A 19,678-nucleotide genomic window follows, 5' to 3' on the forward strand; every position below is an offset into this window, starting at 1 on the left:
GCTTTCCGGGCTGCTCCCGCTTGGAGCCTCGCTCCTCTCTGTCGCTGGGACCGATACGCGCGTCTGGCTGGAGATGGCTGGAAAATAAAGGTGTTGGGGTTTTTTTAAGCTTTGCTTGTGGCTGAAATGGGAATTAAAAAACACCTGTGAGCCCCCTGGTAAAGTGCCTGATGAAATAATCTTTCTTTCTATTGGCAAACAGGTTTGTAAACTCTTTGTAACAATGTGAACAGGAACTGACGGGGAGATAGTTTTAAACAGACATCGAACAAGCTGCCTATAATTAACTGCAAATATGAAAGTTTGGTTTCAAACGACACTGTATAATGTTGTTTTCATGGCTACTGACCGTTTTGATTTCTGCAGGACTGTATCATAAGAAGTAACACTATTTCTAATAGCCCAAAAAGGTGATGTGCCACCCGGCAGGAATATAGGTGGGGAGATTCTCTGTATTCCCCTCCATGCAATGAAAATCTATACTTTGTGGTCAGTGTTAGGAAATTAAAGCTTTTCTTTCAGTAACTGAAAATGTCATTTTTCTAACAAGAATTGACCTAACAATTAAAGATTTTTTTTTCGAGTTGCTTGTCTTTTAATTATACTGTTTTACTAGACTCAGGTGTATTAATTAAGAATATGCAAAATAAATCTTAGCACTGGGTGTAGAAGGGTAGTGGCCAAAGTCAATAGTAGCTCAATAAAAGACTTAATAAAAGAAGGGATTAAGAAATTTTTCTTTGTGTAGACTGGTGTCTAAAGTTATATTGGTAGTTTTGCATTTCTCTGTCATGGGGTAAGAACATTCATATGTTATCAAAAGGAGTTTAGTTCACAGGAACTGCAGCTAGCAAGAGCAAGCAAGAACCTTCTTGCTCTTAGACCAGGAGAGTTCTTTTTGTATTTTGTACATGTTTTTTTCATTGCTGTTAAGTAGCAGTGACATTGGTAATCTTGAATAAAGTATGCTCAGAATAAACAGTTTTATATTGTCCAATCTTACTTGATGTGGGAGAAAAAGTAGGTGACCTGCTGTGCTTTGACACATTAAAAGTGTTTCCCTTTCAACAATGAGGTAGTGAGGTGAGCAGAAGAAAAGGCCAGATGAGGAGAATTGACTCCTTTACTATCTGAGTGCTGATCACCTTGTTTCATTCCTGCCAGGGGGAATTCTGTGCTCTGCAGTGCAGCTATGGTTAATTAATTTGTAATAGTTAACACAAGTTAATAATAGCTCAATGCATCCATGCAGCAAGAGCTGAACTTTTTTTGGCTTCTAGTCTTCCAGTAGTCCTTTTAAAGGCAGGTGGTGGTCTGTTGTTTGTCAGGCTGTATTATTTTTCTGGACACTGAGAGGCAACAAGGGACAGGAGCTGAATTCCTGCTTCTTCATTTTTTTATGTTAAAACTAGTTGATTGCTTATGGAGTTGGGATTTTTTTTAGGTAGAGGTTGGTGGTTTTTTTCTGTCTGCATGTGTTTTTTCTTCACTGTTTTAACCTGGGTGCCAGGGATGACATGTATCTCATGGTCTGTGATCTTGTGTGTCAGTGTGCATGGGATAAATTGTTTGATCCAGGTGGCTTGCCAAATACATATCAGGACTTAGCTTAGTGCATGAATAAGCATTTCTCCTTTTCTTTACATCTGCCCTGCTGGATGAACAGTCCAGCCTAGGATGGAGGCAGTGAGTCTGAAGCAGTATTTAGGAATCACATCTCCAGTGTGATGTAGGTCTTCTTGTCTTCCTCTAAAACTGCAAAAGAAAGAAGTCTGGAAGAGGAGCCTGTATATTCTGGAACAGAGCAGCTTTAGGAGAAGAGCAGCTGCTCTTTCAGCTTGTTTTATAAAAGTGCTGCCTTGTGCTATGGGTGCCTGCTTTCCTTCAGGACCTGAAGAAGAAAATCAGTTATTTGCATGTGGAGCTAAAAAGCAAGCTGGCAGTGAAGCACAGTAGTTTAAGGGCATGGGTTCAATCCCTGCTTTCTCACCCAGCAGTGAAAACTCATTTTATAGGCACATTCCTATCTTCACACTCAATTTTTTGTCTTTAGCTTCTCAGTTTTTTAGATGCCACTTGCTTTGCTCATCTCACCTCCCCTTCCCCCGTATGGTAGATGGCAAAATTAAATCAGTCTGAGCTGGTGACAAAGACCCGAGAAATAACTGGATACAGAGGTTTTGCCCTTTCTTTGCACAGTTTTGTTTCTGCACTTTATTTTAATGGCTTTTTTGTTTTGTCAGTCAGTAGAGGTATGGAGCTAAATAAAGCATGTTCAGTTCCCATCCATCCAGTCTCTGCAATGTTCTGTGTGCTTCTCACAGCATAGAAAATGACATTACTTGCTCTGAAAAACTTAGCTGTCAGTCTGTGGAGCTGGCTTTTAGAAACTTTACAAGTTTACATGTTTACTGAAACAAGTCTGCGTGCATATCCACAGTTTAAAATCAGGTGGCTTTTTCCTGGAAGCTGCATAAGACTTTTGGGGTTTTTTTTTTGTGAAGACTGTAGATTCTGTATGTGGAGACATGGGGAAAGATGATCTTCTTGTGCTCTGTATGGTCCTAGTCTGGTTTTTATTTTTTTTAAACTGTATAAGCTGCAAAAAGCTTTGGTTTTTCTAGTATGGAAAGGCAATGTTTTTATATTATGCAAATGTGATATCATGAGGTCTATACATAGAGAGCATAAACAATTGTAGATTACAGATTCTGTGTCAGGTGTGAGAGCTTGCAAGTTAGGCTTAGCTGTAAGAGAAAAATAGAGCTCATTACTCTCATTTACCCTAGTGCCAAAAGTACCTATGTGTGGGGAGCAGGAGCAAACAGAAATAACTTGTCTGTGGCAGAGCTGCCATGCAGGAGCTGTAGGTTCTGATAGACCATGTTCCCCTGCAGCCCAGAGATCATCTTATATCTTCTCTTTTTGCCAATGGTCCTCTTGTTGCAGGGAGGATTTGGCACAGCCAGAAAAATGGAAGCTCTCACAGCCAGGGTGCTGGTGTGTCAGGGGGCTATGAATAGACCAGGATGTGTTGTTAGTTGCTAAACTGGAACTTAACCCCAGTTTCCAGGGCAGGGTTGGAAGCCATGAGATCTATACAGACAGGAATGCCTGCAGGATCAATAGTGGCTCAGTGCCTGTGGTGTTTGCCTGCTGCTCCCAGAGGTGACAGAGGCATTGCTCTCAGCACAGGGGGTGTCTTTGCCACTCAGAGACATCTGTGGGGGTGCCACTTATAGACTTGGGGTGTGCTCTGCAAGGGTCTGTCCTGGTGAGCACAAAGGGTGATAAGCAAAATACCTTCTTATTCCTGAGGAAGAGCAGGTGTATAGCTCAGTTACAGGCTGTGTCTAGTTCTTAGAAAGGTTCTGACTAGAAGCCACTGCCCAAGTGGCATTTAATGGTGACTGTTGGCAATATATTGTTTAGGTGGTCAGCAAACCAGCTCTAAACCCTTGTTTGTCTTTGCTCTATAGAGGTGGGTGTTTAGGGGACTCAAGGATAGGCTGTGTGCTGTAAGGATCACTATGGAGAGCATTAGGATTGTTCCCAGCCCTATGCCTGACAAGCAGTGGAAGTTTGGGTAGATCACTTGTTCTCTTCCCTCTAAAGTAGAAATAGACAACTGTCCCCTTTCCTGAGCTTTTTGAGAGTTGTAAGTGAAGACAGGTGTGTGTTTAAATGCAAGAGGAAGAGCTGCTATTTTTCTCAAGACTTTTGCTTTAAGTAGTGGTGTATTTGAGTCTAAAGGACTCTGCACTTGTTAGTGAGGCATAGCAATTTATCAGTTTCTAGTTCCTAAATTAACCTTGGTGTGCTTTTGGAAAGTCAAAACTTCCAGTAAAAACAATTGTACCATAGCAGTGTATACAATAAAAAAGCTGCAAGTTGTTAACCTCCTTAATTTATACTTTATATTCTAATTCAGAGTAATCTATACTTTATATTCTAATTTGGGGAACTCTGTTGATTCCTGTGCAGAAGTGTGCATCAGAGGGAGCTGAGCTTTGATGATCTCTTCTGCTCTAAGTGCTAAAGTGACTGAGATACTAGAGCTGCTCTGCAGACTTGGGGAAGGTGTTTGTAGTGCTCAGATTTTCTTTGAAGGTCAGTGTTTGGATTTGATCAGTGAAGAGCTTTAGTGTAACCTTTTTATAAATATTGCTAGCTAGAGTTACTCCATACAGATGTGGGGAATTTGTCTTCTCAAGTAATGCTGCATGTTACCCTTGATGGGGTGACTTGGAACTAGTGAACTATGCTGTTGTGTAAACTTGCCATAAACTTAAATAAAGGTTTAATCTTGCAGTAGTTCTGTTTAAGTACATGCTTCAAATATTGCATCTGCCAGAATCTCCTATTAATCTGTGTGCTTGGAGGTCATGCTCCATTTTGATTTTAATATACTGTTGTCCTTGTTGCTGAGTGAAAGTTCTACATGCATGGGAAGTAACATGAGTAATTCTGATGAACTCTGAATTAATGTGATTCAAAGTTACACTTAAGGCTTTTGAGCTAAGCAGAGGATGCAGTGCAATGCACTTATAAGCACAGCCTGCTCTGTAAACAGAAGAGAAAACCCTTTTTTTTCCTTGCTCTCTTATTCTTTCTCCCTTTCCTTTCAGTAACAGAGGTAATACAAAGATTGTGTGTTGGGTATAAATACAACCCCAGCTTGAAATCCATCCCCATGGCCCAAAACTTTTTGCCTTGCAAATGAGATAAATGGATTTTTTAAATTGTTTTAGGCCCCCAACTGCAGAGACTTAATTCTCAGGAGCAGATAGAGATCACATTCTTGGGGAGCAGTAAGCAAGCAGTGACCTAAAATCACAGCAACTGAGTTGGATCTACCTCAGTGTAACAGCATACAGCATGTGCCCAGGGCAGGATTAATTGGTGCACTGTGTCAAGGCATATCAGAAGTGACCTGTAGTGAGGCTTGTGCTCTCTTAATTGTGGTAAATCTTAATTGTGGCTAAATTATTTCTAGGTCTGTGTAGCTTTTTTCCATCTGTGGGTAGAAGGGTACTGTGTTAATTCCAGGCATGTGGGCTGTGACTATGCTATTGCATTCCCCAGACATTGTCCAGAGAGAAGTAAACAGGACTGTTGGTCCAGAGCATTCATGGACGTATCTGTGCCTAAAATAAAGCAGGCCTTGCTAAAGTGTCCAAGCATTCTTTTCACTCTTTTGTGTGTCAAGCCATTTATGGGGAAAATTGGGTTTTGAACTAACTGTCATTTGCCAAAAATGAGTGCTAAGCCTTCTGAATTTTGTTGGAAAGAGGCGTTTGTCTGCCCAGCAGCCCATTTTTATCAGTACTGCTATTGTAGAGATTAGGGAGCAAACCAGTTCCGCTTGCCCTTCCGAGGTGTTTGTTTTAAATGACATTGGCAAAGTCCTTTGGGGAAGGGTGCTTGTAAAGCAGCTTTCAGAGACTTGATGAATTCAGCTTAAGGGGGCTTGAGTGCAGGCCACAGGGCAGGATCAAATACAGGGGTCCTTACTTCTGTTCTAGGTCACATCTTTAAAGACATTTCTTTTGGAGCTGCAGTGTATTGGAGTTATGGGGAAGGGATGAAAAAATGAAGGATAAGCAAGGTGGATTTTCTGTTTGATTTGAAAGATGATGGCAACTTCTTCCTTTTAAAATGCTGGGTTTGTGCCCTGCATGGTTAAAATTTGGGTCAGCTGCAACCCAAGGAATCCAGCTAATGAAAATACATCTAGGCAGGGACCTGGCAATCTGGTATCAAAGGAACTGATGGGGAGGTGTGTGATGGGACTGAAAAAGGCCATGAATGAAAGGATCACATGAAAGAGTTGGTATGGCAACAAACATAAAAAGAAATGGAAAAAAAATCTGTAAAAGAACAGTTACACAGTAGCTTAATGAATAATAGTTATATTGAATTTAGTCTACTGTTGGTTCATGGCCATGGAACAATGTCCTCAGTATCTGGCCTTCTGCATCTTGTTTGTGGTGTTTATTATTTTTATTTCATTATACTCTTGCCACACTTGCTCTGATGGTGGTTATAACACTGAAGCCAGAGTTTTAGTCCTTGTTTAGATACAACTAAGATAACAGTGCTTGTAATAAAGGATAAGGGAGAGAGGGAAGATGTAGAGGCTGTTTTCTTGATATGTGATATCTGATTATCTGCCTTACTACCTGTCCAAGCCAATATTATTTTATTATTTATTTTCATTTATTTAGAGTAAAAGTTGAACATAAAGAAGGCAGCTAAAACTGCAGACCTGAGAGGGGAGAAATATGAGCTGCTGTAAAACTGCTCTGGTTTTGTTTGGGGGATTTTTTGATGTTTTTTCTTTGCTTAGTTATTTTGTGTTATGTTGTTTTGGTTTTTAAATTATTCAACAGTGTTTGGTAGTAGTAGTTCCCATAAACTGAAAGAGACTGTGTTGTCATGCACAGAAAACTTTCGGAAAACTGTCATTGGAAATCTTGTGTTTGAACTTGGTCCATCCTATACATATATATATATATATATTTGTATGTGTGTGTATATACATGTGCATATGTATATCTGAGTAAAGCTTTTCACTGTACAAGCATCTGGAGGAAAGCTCATGGAGTTTCAAGCGGATCTGTGTGTCTGTAGGTGCACATATTAGTACATGGAAAAGAAAGGGAATGTGTTTTAAAAGTGGGACAAATACATGATTTCTCGTGTTGCTTGTAGTTGCTCTTGGTTTCTGTTATTGGCCTCTGATAAGCTGAGTAATAAGCAAGCTGCACTTGCTTAAACCTTCAGTCCAATAGTCTGGAATGTTGAAAAGGGGAGGAAACACTTGGCAGTCAGTGACTCCAGAGAATGGTGGGCTGTGAGGCTGAGGATTGCTGCACACAGGTGGATCCCAGCACTGGTTTAGTTTTGCTGTTACAACAGGGCTCTGAATCAGGTGGCATCTAACCTGTAGGAGCCCCTCTGCCCACTGTGTGTACCTTGCCTGGTGCCTGAGGATGGCTTGGCTCAAGCCTCCCCATGCTGGAAGGTGTGGGGGTTTTCCAGGGGTTCATTCACCTGTGAGAAGCTTACTTAGCCAAATCTGTGACCCTGGCTATTTTTGGAAAAGGGCTCATGATCACTTGTCAGCCCTCTTCAGGCCAGGTCAGAGGCACTCTGACAGCTTGTGCAGACACCGCTGACCTGTCCATGCTCTGTGCTAGCAGTGCCCCACTTTGCTAGTGCTAGATGGAGAATCCTCAGGGAGCAAGTCAAGTGTGAAATAGACTTTGTACACTTGGACTAATTCCACTAGGAACCACTCCCTAAATCTCCTTCTGATAGAGCTTGCTTATACTGTATTTATTGATTTAATAGGATAGGCATAGAATTTGTCTTAGGGGGGAAAAATGCCTTGCCTGCTGTCTGTGCTGGGTGTTACCGCAAGTGCAGTTGTTGGGTGCAGTACCAACCTTCTGAGAAGTGTCTGCTTCTTGTCTCAGTTTTTGTGGGTTTGTCCTTGTTTGTGCTTATTGCCTTTTCATTAAAAAAAAAAAAAAAGGTAATTTTCCTAATCCTTTTTTTTTATTATTATTTTTGTGTGTGTGTAGTGTTTTACCTTCTTGATTATGTAGCATATATTTTATTTAGAATAGCCTGTCTTTTGGCAGCACTGCATAGGAGCATGTTGCTGATGCTTCTGAGCTAACAAACCACTTACCTGGTACCCAGGTGGTTACAGCTGCTGTGCAGAGCAAGTGGGGCTGAGAAAATGGAAGTCAGAGAGAGATTGATAAGAATTTGCCCTGTGCAGTGTCTTGTAGCCAAATCTGTGCAGGGCAATAGCTCCTCTTTGCCTGTTGATATATTTAGCAGTGGAGGGTTGAATGAGCGTTGTGCAATGTATGTTTTCTACTCGTGGCTGCATTAGCTTCCCTGAAATTTTGTTTGAGATTTATTTCTTTTAAAAAGCACACATTTAGCATATCATAACTGGCACTTTATGACAAGGTCTTTGGCTGGTTTTGGGTGAAAAAAGTGTATAGTTTTACTACTAAGAATACATGTTAAAAGTGAATTTGTTTTTGTGTGTGTTGTCCAAGTCTGTATTGGCTTACCTTTTGTTGCCCTTCTTGGGATGGAGGAAATGAACTTTTTTTGCACTCAAGCTTTCCTTGCTGTTAATACTTGTGATCACAAAAGCACTTATTTCTTCGTAGTGGCAACCTTTGAATGGTCTCATTTCAGCTGGGACAGTATTGGGTTGTTGGCTGATTTCTTTGCCTGGCTCTGAATTGCAGGGACAGCCTGCTAATAAATGCTTTGGGTGAGATCCATGTGGAAATTTCCAGTGTGAAGATGTAGGGGTAGAAAAACACTTCCTGTTGACAGAGTAGATTTCCTTACTTGACAGGCAACTTTTGAGTTTAAAAGTGCATTATACAAAGTTAAAACAAATCATAGTGGTTAAACTCAGAGAGATGGAGGAGGAACACTACTTAGAGGTCTGGAGCATATGGATAGGTCTTGTAATGAGAACCACAGAAAAATGACCTAGGTGGGCTTGAGTTTTATTTTTGCAGCTAACCTGTTATGCCCAGGTTCATTGTAAGCACTTGAGTGTCCTTTTAACAGTGTACTTACATGGAAGTGTAAGCCTCCTGGCTGCAGTGCTTGTTCCCAATTTTGATCACTGATAAAACAGTGCTTGAACAAATATCCCAGTAACCGGGCTTAGTCCTGCATCTGCCTAATAATGTCTCTCTGAAGTTCAGCTGCAGTAATCCGTGCAGTTCCTGTGTGATTGCAGCAAATTTGTGTACTTAGACAGAAATTTAGCTTTAGCAGTCCATTCTTCTCCTTCACCACAGGTACTGCAGACATGTTTGAGACGGGGCTTGTGTTTCCTGAGAAGGTAACTGGACCCAGGTGCTTGTGGTCTGCAGCTGGGTGCAATGCCTTGTGTGCTTTGACTCAAGACAACTTTTACCACATCAGTGTATTAACATTTATAGTTGAGTATATGTGCATGTTGACAGGTTATCTTCTAAGAATTGATTGATACCTGTGTACCTACCTAAGAAGTAACTTAAATATGTGGCCTTAGACTAGTGCTCTGAACCTATTGCAGTCAGAACATTTTTTTTTTTCCTCTCCAAATCATTACAGAGAGTGCTGTATGGGCAAGGTTGGACCTTAGTCAGCTTCTTGTTCCAACTGCATGCCTCTGTCTTCTGTGTCAGTAAAGATGGGAACATGTGCAGCTGAGCCAGTCCTGGAACTGTGACCCTGTCCGTGCTTGAAGGGTGAAGTAGCTGAGTGAAATAAGCAGGTGAAAATCTCCCCTGCAAAATGGTTTTACACCCCAGCCACTGGATTTCTTTTACATGAACCACAGGGTTGTAGGAGAGCCAGTGACCTGAGCCTGAGCTTGTTTCTAGGCTGAGCCAAAGGATTTGATGGAAATTACTCCTGTCAGACACACTCTGTCTTCCATCCTGCAGTGCCCAGTTTGTGTTTGAAGACACTGAAGTGGCACAGGCTGTTACAAATCTGAGATGGAACCCCTTGAAAAGGAAAGGGGGCCGAGTCAGAAATTGACTGTAGTGCAGCACTTTGCAAATGTTGTAGTAGGTAGGTGTTGTGATCATGCTTAAACTTCCAGTTAGAAGTAGCAGAGTTAACTCAAGACCACTTGTACACATCAGTGTATTAACATTTATAGTTGAGTATATGTGCATGTTGACAGGTTTTCTTCTAAGAATTGAATGATACCTGTGTACCTACCTAGGAAATAACTTAAATATGTGGCCTTAGACTAGTGCTCTCTACCTACTGCAGTCAGAACATTTTGTTTTCTCTCCAAATCATTACAAGCTACAAGCTGGGGACAGAACAGATTATGGAGCAGGCTACCTTTGGAGGATGAGCTTAATCACTAGTGTGGGAGTAAAGAAATTTAGCTACGTAAAATGAGCAAGCATAACTCCAGGGCAGGGATGGAACGTGACAGTGAACTTCATCAGTGCTATCAGGACCTGAGAACATGTTCCAAGGCCCCATAATAATTAAAAGTCAAATGTTAATGTTTTTAATCCACTTCTAACATCTGGAAGGAATCAAGACAATCTTTGTAGTGTTTACTGACATTTACTATCTTTGCTTGCCTTGGTCAATGGTAACCTGGATATTTGTGTAGAGTCCTGGAAGGTTATCCTAACTTATGAGAATTCTCTTTTCCTGGTAAGATCAGCTAACCAGGCCCTCAGGCTGGCCTGGGCGCTCTCTGGGCTGCAGACAGGTTCTCATGGTGGCTGCTTGCCAAAGCAGGAACAGATTTTCCAGGCATCTGCTACCAGCTCTTAGGGGTCATGAAACCTGTTGCAAACTTGTTCTTGACATCTTTTCTCTCTGCTCCCTCTCCCTTTTTATCTTTCAGCACAGAAAGACATCAGTCATGGCGGGTGATGCCATCATGGTCATGAGGGGCTTGACCAAGCTGAGTAAAGCCATCCTGGAGACCCAGGCCGGGCAGCTTCGGCAGGTGCTCCTCGGGGGAGATGCAGTCACCATTGCAAAGACTCTCCAGGCCACTGCTGAGGAACAGTTCAGCTCTGCCTTGGGGAAGGTGCAGGTGAGCAAAGCTCTTTGAGCACAGTCTAGTCTGATGTTTTGCTTTTTCTCCACTTTTTTTGGTTTTGTTGTGCAAGTGTCACATCTTGAATGAGAGCCTAGTTCTGAAGTGTGGGATTGATAATAGCAATGTTGCAGTGCTCTGAGAATTCTTTGGAATCTGTGGTGTGTGGAGGGTGCTTGGACAGGAATGGGAGGGGAATGTTAGTGTTTCCATTACTGAGTGTTTAAGACATGCTGAATAAGAGAAGTGCTCTATTTGTCCCATCTTATAAAAGATCAAGCTCTTGCTAAGATAGGTCAGCAACTTTGTTATTTAGAGTCTCCTTTAAACTTTGGGCGTTGATTTACCTCTCTTTTAGAGTGCATTGGATTTTTCTCAGTGCTGCTTGCTTTCTTGGCAGAATTGGTGCACGTGATATTTTTCAGAGTGGCTCAGGGTCAGGTGTTTGCACATTCACCACTTACAGCCCAGGCTGCATTTTTGGAACTGGCTTTCAAATGAGGAACGTAAGGAAAGCCAGACTGCAGCTTCTCTCAGCAGAGATGGGGATGGATTTATAAGAGCTTCACACTTGCTGTGCTGCCATCTTTTGAAAGCAAGGGGCTTATCTGTGGTCCTTCTCTCATCATCCTCTGTGTAGCTCAGATGATCATTTTTGAAGCAGAAACTAAGGAATGAGATTCTGATGCTTTTTATGCAATGAGCAATCTGTTGCTTCATTTGTAGAATCTGGGCCAGTGTTTTCTTGGTTCTGTTTAAGCTTGCAGTAGAACTAACTTGGGTGTTTGTTTGTGGGGATAGTGCTTTGTCTTGTCATTGTCCTCCTCTTGCACCCAAAAGAAGAGATGTTCTGTTTCTGTGCACGTTTCTCTGCACAAGAGAAGCCCAGTGAGCACAACTGCAGAACACTTGCAACCCATTTACAGAAAGCAGGGCAAGAGAAGCTCCTGTCAAAGCAGAGCTCAGTAAGAAACAAAAACCTACAGCATTTTCTGTTTTGAAGAGAGGAAGATCTTTTACATTAATTGGCAGGGGTTTAGCTGTCTGGCATGTCTCTAAAAGTTTAAGTATGGAGGTAAGAAAGCTTTCTTGCTTGTAATCACTGGTCAGTACTGTGAGCCACAGTCCCCATCTATAAACATTTCTCTTCTCCTCCCCCACTGTGATGTTGAGGTTCAGAATAGTATGAGACCTGCTGAATAACAGGAAAGACCATGTTCTGCTTTTTCTCTAAGGAAGGGAAATGTAATTAGCATTTAGGAAAGAGCCCAAAATATGTTGCCTGGTTGCCTGACCACAGCAGGATTTAAAATCCTGTTGATAGCCTGTAATACTCATCAGTTATTTTATGGTACTGCCACTGCTGAGATAGGTAACTAGAGTTAATGCTCTGCTGTTGATTTTTATTTATGTATTTATTTTTGACTGAAAAGTGTTAAGAAAAATCTGGACTTTGTGGGGCAGCTTTTGCAAGGTTAGGACAGAAAAGAGTGTCAGGAGAAGCTTGCCTGGAGTATTGCTGTGCCTGATGCTGTTATCCTTGCTCCAGGCACAGAATTTTATTTATTTTGGGATGACAACACATAGTTTGGTGGTTGAATAATGGAATGTGTTTTGCAGTTGGTAGTGTTATGACTGTGAAAGGCTGAGCTTACTCTGCCTGTAAGTAGGTATCTGGTATTGCTTCAGGTGGCTTTGGGCTTGGAAGTGCTCATGTTGTGAGACTGAAAACAGGATGGGAGGAGGGAAAACAACGTTATTCTTATGTGATATTGCAGCTCCAATCACCTGTTGTTTCTGAGCAGTGCATTGCTTCTAGTGCACTCCATATTTAGTGACCCTTTCTGGCAGTGTATGTAAAAACAGGGTCTCTCCAGTTATGGATATCTGTTAAAGAATTTGTCTCTTCAGTGGAGTTAAATGGTTGTCAGGGATTCCAGGCATATTCAGTGTCTCTTACTGTGAATGTCTGCAGTGCCAGAGTCTCTGTCTCTACAATTCTTCACTGTGGAGACATGACACCCAGCTGCATGCTCATCTCTGAGGACCATGGGTGGGTAGGGAGCAAAGCTTAAGATCTTTTCTTAAAGCATTTCAATTCTTGTTTGCAGGAGCTTGGCAGACAGCAGGAGAACTTTACTGACCTTGGTGAGGATTTTGGGAAAGACTATGACTTCTCAGCCAGAGAGCCATCAGATGCTCCAATGGACTTCTCCACTGCCCCTGGCAAGCCTCAGGAACACAGCACTGAAGGCCCTGCTTTTTCCTACACAACAAGTGGACCTTTTAGAAATACTGATGAGACTGGAGATTCTGGCATGGGTCAGAAGCCTTTCCCTCCCAAAATGGATGCAAGGTTATTTGGAGGCATTAGGGACCCTGGAAATCCTTTTGCTACTGCCTTTGGACAAAATAGAGCTTTTCATCAAGACCATTCCTCTGTTGGTGGATTAACAGCTGAAGATATTGATAAAGCCAGACAGGCCAAAACAGGTTCAGGACAGAAACCCTACAAACAGATGGTATGTTGTTTTAATTAAGGATTCTCACTACTGTGGTGTCTGTACCAGATTGCCCTTTCTCCTATGTTTCTTTTATTTCTTCTTCTTCCACTATTCTCTTTTTTGGAGGCAAAAGAGGGAAGAGTCAGTGCTCATTAACCCTGTGATATTTGTTCTGTCAGTAGCTTTTCAGTCTCTCTTTTCACACTTGCTCCCTCTATGTCAGATAATCTGATGAAAGAGGATGTTTAAAAAGTGTACATAGGCTTAGAATTGGACCTAAGCTCCTCACCGTGGAGACTGTGGCATCTTGCAGTTGCAGAGGTGGAGGCAATGCTGTCCTGAGCATAAGGAGATTGGAGAGCAGCACAGCTCACAGTTTTCACTTTAGTGCTTCATGCCCTTGTGTGAGTGCAGAACCCACAGTGCAGATACTTGTCACCTGCTCTGACCTTGTGCTCCTTCCCCACATGCAGTATCAGATGCCACTGGGCTCGCTCACTCAGGATATTGGGTGAAACTGTACACTTAGCTGCTCCTGCTGTTGTGTGTGGGGGAACTGTCTGCAGTCCTGTGAATCTGATGACCCTCCATGAGTTCTAATTCCATGCATGGAAGGGAGTTTGAGTTAGCATTGTGTGGCCTCTCCAAGTTGCAAATACAAGGGCTGCTGAGCTGAAAGTGAAAATGGGGTTTTCCAACATGGTTATCAGCTCTTCTGTCTTTCCCAGCCTCTTGTCCTCCCCTCTGCTCAGTGTGTATTTCAGTTCAGGATGTGTATTCCTGCTTGGTATCCCTTGAAAACCTCAAGGATTCAAGGAAAGCTTTCTGCAGCATGGAGCTGTTCAAGTGCTCTGGCTTGTGCTCTGACTTTGCAGATGTCTGAGCACTTGCCCAGTTAATTTGTGGATTTCTTGTTTTGTTTTTCCCCTCTCTCTCTCCCCTGCAGCTCAGTGAGCGGGCCCGGGAGAGGAAGGTTCCTGTCACCAGGATCGGCCGCCTCGCCAACTTCGGAGGTCAGTCTGCACTGCCACCTTTGCCATGGCACCTGCACGTGCTGTCAGTGGTGCCTGGGACAGGGCTCCTGCTCTGCACCACTGGGTGCTTCCATCTGCCAGTTCAGCTTGCTAATAAGAAAGTGCTTTCCCACAAACAGCTCGATTTGGGCTTTGTTATTGCTCTTAAGAGTTTGGGGCAGATGATTTGGGGGTGCATAGTAGAGCTGCACATCGTCATGGTGACACATAGCATGTGGGCTGTGCTGTTTTAATGGGAGACTGAGGTGCAGGCTGTTCCCCAGCCTGCACAAATACCCTGGTCCTGCACATGAGATTGCACTTTGAGGAGACTCTCCCAGTCCTTACAGTTTGCTGTTACTGTCAAGCAGAGACAGCTGAAGCAGCTGTTATTCTAATTGATCTTTTCCCAATCTTATCCTTGCTACTTCTCTGAACAGTGTTTAAATATAAAACATTTCCTCCTGGTATTCCTTTTTGAGCATGGGGAGATGATAATAGTCAAGGTTTGATTTACTTAGCCATTGCTGGTAGACCATTTTCTCCCAGGAAGGATGTAAATTCTGAGCTTGTAAGATCAAGCTAGCTGAAACCTAAAGGAATTTTACTTGCAGAATAGGACTTACTACATCAAAAAGCAGCTAAATATCTCAAGTTATATTGACAGATGTTGCATATTTAATGTCTTTTATCTAAAGTTATCAAAGGACTTAACATGTTCCTAAGGAATAAGGTATCACATATTGCAGGTGGAGAGATGAACACAACTAGTGCTACTTAGGTAATCCTCCTCCTTGGATGAGGAGTCTGGCTGTTGCTGTGCTTGGGTTTTTTTTTGTGACTGTACTGTTTTGAGATGATAGTGGTCTGTCTGGGTTGTGAACAGTCTCTTGTGGCTCTTGTGATTCTCTTCCACAAAATTTGATAGAGAAGCACACGTACAAAGTAGATATCCTTGTGTTACAGATCCCAGAAGAAAGAAAAATAACCTGTCAAATGTAATTCAAATCAACTATTATAGAAAAAAACAATTATTCTTTCTCTGTGTGTCCTTTTGTCAGACTTTTGTCAGAGTAATAAGCACACTAGGAGGAGCCGTGGCAGGGGCTGATCCTATGCAGTGCAGGAATGAACAGCAAGTGAATTTTGTGATAAGTTTTTCATGCTTGTCAGATCTCTTTAACCCTGTAGTCTGTTGCAGGCACTCTGGCTTCATAGCATGCTTATTATTCCTTAAGGGGAAGCAGGGTTCATGATCTGCTTTTTGGAATTACAAGACATTACTTTAAAGCTCACTTGACTATGTTCTTAAGCTCTAGTAACACACAGGTTGTCCATTCTAATCTGGCCTTGAATGTTAGGGGAAGTATCACAGCACTTTTAGCTGTCATCTTCTGAGTTCCTCTGTTGCTGCTGGCTGACAGCTGGTGGATGTGAAGTGGCAGATGACCAAATTTTCTGTGAACTCTGGGTTCCAGTGCTGTTGCTTTATGTTCCAGCTTTTGGCACCCAAGGCTGTTGTGGGAGGGAAGGCTAACTCATGCTTCTAGGGGAAGTATAACCTGTCTTCTCCTAACCTCAAGGTTAAACCCAAAACAAATAGCCCATCAGACCAAAACCACCAAGGGAGAGTAGGAAAGAAAGAGATTGCTTATAAGCAGCATCTCCAGACATCTGTGTGTCTTTTTTTTTTTTTTTTTTTGGTCCTGCTACTCTCCTCCAGTTGTCTGCTTTATATGAGTAAAATGGCTGGCAAGAGAGAGTGCTTGCTTTTAGAGGGCTGCTGGGGGAAAATTCTTTTGCAGAAATTGTTCAGATTCTCTGGTCTCTGCAATCTCATGTTAGCATTCATTGCTTATCTTTCCCTTTGAATTTTAATTTGCACCAGCAAAGAGAAACAGTACTGTCAGTAGAGTGGCTTAGCAAACAAAAGATATGGTCTATAGGTAGTTTATTTCAGTTTAAGATATCCCTTGGCATTATTCTGGGACTTTTTACAGGGACCTGTGGTAACAGGATGAGGGATAATGGCTTTAAACTGACAGAGGGCAGGCTTGGATTAGTTATAAAGGTTATTTGTTATAAAGGAATAAATCCTTTATTCACAGGGTGATGAGGTGCTGGCACAGCCTGCCCAGAGAAATTGGGAATATCCCATCTCTGGAAGTGTTGAAGGCCAGGTTGGATGAGGGAGGATGAAGGAATACTGCAGGGAACATCACTGTTAACCTGTGGAAAATTAGTGAGCCAGCTATGTCCTCACTTCCTAGGACATTCAAATGATTAGAATCAGACAAGGAATGACAGAGGTGGGGCTGATTATTTCCTGCTCCACTGCCTGGCTCTTTACACTGCCTTAAAAATAACTAAGGGCAGGAGGCTGCTCCATATCTGTGAGGGAATGTAGCTTAAAGCAAGTAAACTTTTTGTGCAGGAATTTTCTTGTGTGCTTTGGGACGCCATCTTCATTTGAAGACCCCAAGAAATCATTCTGGGAAATAAAGTGGTTGAGGTGGATTCTTCTCCTACAATCTCCACACCAGTCAAAACCACATTTGATTTTTGTGGTTTTTTTTTTTTTTTTAAATAAAACCCACTTTCCCCCTTTATTTCCATATTAGAACAGTATTATTTTAATGTTGGATAGGATGGAGTGATGTTGACTAGGTCAAAACCAGAGTTCATATAACTGTTCCTGGGGTTCAGATAGCTGAATTCCCATGCTCTTGGCATGATCCCATTCCTCCTCCTGTCTTTGCATGTTTTCTTTCATCCCCTCCAGTGTTATAGGAGTGTTCAGCTGTGTCTCAGCCATGATGTCAGGACACTCTGGTGAGTGATGGACAAATTAGCAACAGGAGGCAAAAATACTTGGACAGCTGAGTTTGTCTGGCTTCCCACCTCTTCTGTGGGCAAAGAACATTTTACTGGAAAGATTGAAGATGATGTTTTCAACACTTGCCCGTAATACTGAGCTAATATTGCTCTGTGATCAGCACAAGATCCTCTACTGAAGTTCTTAGTCCTTTATATGTATTTTTGTTTGCTTCTTGCAGCAGCCAGAGTGACTGCTGGTAGGTGTATTTATAGTACTAAATAGCATCCTTGATTTTTATTTATTTATTCTTCCTAGGATTGTAATTGACAAAACAGATTTTTCTGCAGTTTTTTTGTTCCATGCTTGTTTTGTAGCCTGATGGGTCATCAGTTCCACTACTCAGTTCTTGATTTTTTTTTTTAAATTTCCATTCTCCCTTCCTTGCCTTATTTGACTTTTCTAAGCTGTTCCTGTCTCCCTAATCATATTCCTGGTTTCTAAGTTTATTATTTTAATGATATAATAAGATTCTTGTGCAATAAAGAAAGTTCAGGAAGCTTGTGGTGAAGTCTAGATTTAATGTGATTTTAACAAATTTGAAAAGAAAAAAGCAAAAACCTACTCTGTTGAGGTATGTTAGTAAAGTATATACAGGTCTGACAGCTTCAGGATTCAGATACTCATGTGAGTGGATTGGGTTTGGCTGCAGGGTGGCTTCTGGGAGAAGCTTCCAGAAGCTTCCCCCATGTCCAACTCCAAGATGGCTCCAAGCCAAGGCCATCAGCAATGGTGGCAGAGCCTCTGGGATAAGAGTTAAGAAGGGAGAAAAAAATCCAGAAAAAAATGCAGCTGGAGAGAGGAGTGAGAGAAACAGCCCTGCAGGCACCAAGGTCAGGGAAGAAGGAGGTGGAGAAAGTGCTCCAGTTGCTGAAGCTGAGATTCTCTGGCAGCTTGGTGAAGGCCATGGTGAGGCAGCTGTGTCCCTGCAGCCCATGGAGAGCCACAATGGAGGAGTTCCAGCTGCAGCTCATGGAGGAGCTCCCAGTGAAGAGATGGATGCTTGAAGAAAGCTGTGGAAGCCCCCACAGGAGCAGGTTTGCTGGCAGGACTTGTGCCCCTGGAGCAGCCTGTTCCTGAAGGATTGCACACTGTGGAAGGGGCAGGCTGTGAAGAACTGCAGCCCATGGAGAGGACTCCTATTGGAGAAGTTTGGGAGAACTGTCTCCTGTGGGAGCAGCCCCATGCTGGAGCAGGGGCAGGGTGTGAGGAGTTCTCTCCCTGAGGAGGGAGGAGCAGCAGAAACAACATCTGGTGGAATGGCTGTAACCACCATCCCCTTCCCCCTGTGCTGCTGGGGAGGGGAAGGAGGTGGAGAATTCAGGAGTAAAGTTAAACTCAGGAAGAAGGGAGGAGTAGAAGGGATGTCTTTATGATTTAGTATTGATTTCTCATTATCCTACTCTAATAAATTGAGCTCATTTCCCCAGGTCGAGTCTGTTTTCTCTGTGATGGTGATTGCTGAGTGATCTCCCTGTCCTTATCCTGACCCATGAGCCTTTCATTATGTTCTTCATTGCCCTGTCCAGCTGAGGAGCTTTCAGTGTGTGCTGTGTGGTGATTGTGGTGTTTTACCTGACCAAAACCAGGGCACAGGCTGCTCCAGGGGAGGGTCTTGCTCCCACCCTGTGCTTGGCAGGCTGAGCAGAGTGACAACAGGCCATCCAGCTCCTGTTTGTTTTGTTGTCTCAGTTGCTGAGCAAGAGGTTTTGCCCTGAACAAAACTGGTTCTAGATCATCCCTTGATAGGCTTGGTTTGAAGTGCACCAGATGCTGCAGATCTGGTGGAAAATATTCTTAGAGCCACTCTGCTGGTATAGAACCAAGTGGCATTTTCCAGGCCTGAAATAATCTGCATGAAGTGCAAAATGCAGGAGAGTGACTTTATAGAGGTACTTAGGGATATTATTTTTTCAAGATGCTGAACAATGGCTGTTGAGCAATGCTGAGAAGTGTCCCAAAATGATTAATCTTGGAGGAAATACACCTCTTGCAGACAAGGGAAGTGAAGGATATCAGGAGTGTCCTGTGCAAGTAGTTTAGTGGCCCAGAGGAGGAGGGTGCTTTTGGAGCACTGCAGTTTCTTTGGAAGGGTGACTTGTCCCTGGTAACAGGTGAACAGCAGCAGCTCAGCCCCATAGAGCTGCTTACTCCTTTCCTCCCACTGCAGGAAGGAATAGGAAAGAGCAAAAACTTGGAGAAGACTTGGGAACTGAGATAAAGACAGTTTCAGAAGGGAAGCAAAGAAAGCTCCATGTTCAAGCAAAGCAGCAAGAGGAGTTCGTTCATGACTCTCTGCTGGCAGGCAGATGTCCTGTACTTCCTGGGAAGCAGAACCTCAGCATCTGTAGCAGCTACTTGGGAAGGCAAACCCCTTAGCCCCAAACATCCAACTTTACATCCTCCTTTCTTGCAAGCTTGACTGCTCAGCAGCAGCAAACACTGTGATTCTAGTCTTGAAGATGCTTGATGCCTTTGTTTAAACTTCAGATCTCTAAAGCTTAGCAGCTGTTTAACCATGCACTTGTTTTTGTCTGACTTTATTTAGTTTATCTAAAACTGTTGTTGATTGGTGATTTGGGTTCATTTTTTTTTGGAAATTGGACAGAGTGAGCAGTGAGGAATTGTAAGAGTACCTATTGAAAAAGCAGCTCTTTTTCTAGTGCAGTCT

At 42.6% G+C, this 19,678-nt stretch overlaps 1 protein-coding gene across 1 annotated transcript in view; it reads left to right on the forward strand.

Moving 5' to 3' along the window:
* The window catches only part of COQ8A (coenzyme Q8A), a 42,818-nt gene that overhangs the window by 744 nt on the left and 22,396 nt on the right, over nucleotides 1–19,678 (forward strand). The window contains exons 2-4 of the mRNA XM_059840716.1: nucleotides 10,418–10,612; nucleotides 12,727–13,137; nucleotides 14,066–14,132. Coding sequence (XP_059696699.1) covers nucleotides 10,436–10,612; nucleotides 12,727–13,137; nucleotides 14,066–14,132 — 655 coding nt within the window. The 5' untranslated portion in view covers nucleotides 10,418–10,435. The remainder of the gene's footprint in view (nucleotides 1–10,417; nucleotides 10,613–12,726; nucleotides 13,138–14,065; nucleotides 14,133–19,678) is intronic.

This window comes from Haemorhous mexicanus, chromosome 3 (genome assembly GCF_027477595.1).
Source record: "Haemorhous mexicanus isolate bHaeMex1 chromosome 3, bHaeMex1.pri, whole genome shotgun sequence".
NCBI classification, from domain to species: domain Eukaryota; kingdom Metazoa; phylum Chordata; class Aves; order Passeriformes; family Fringillidae; genus Haemorhous; species Haemorhous mexicanus.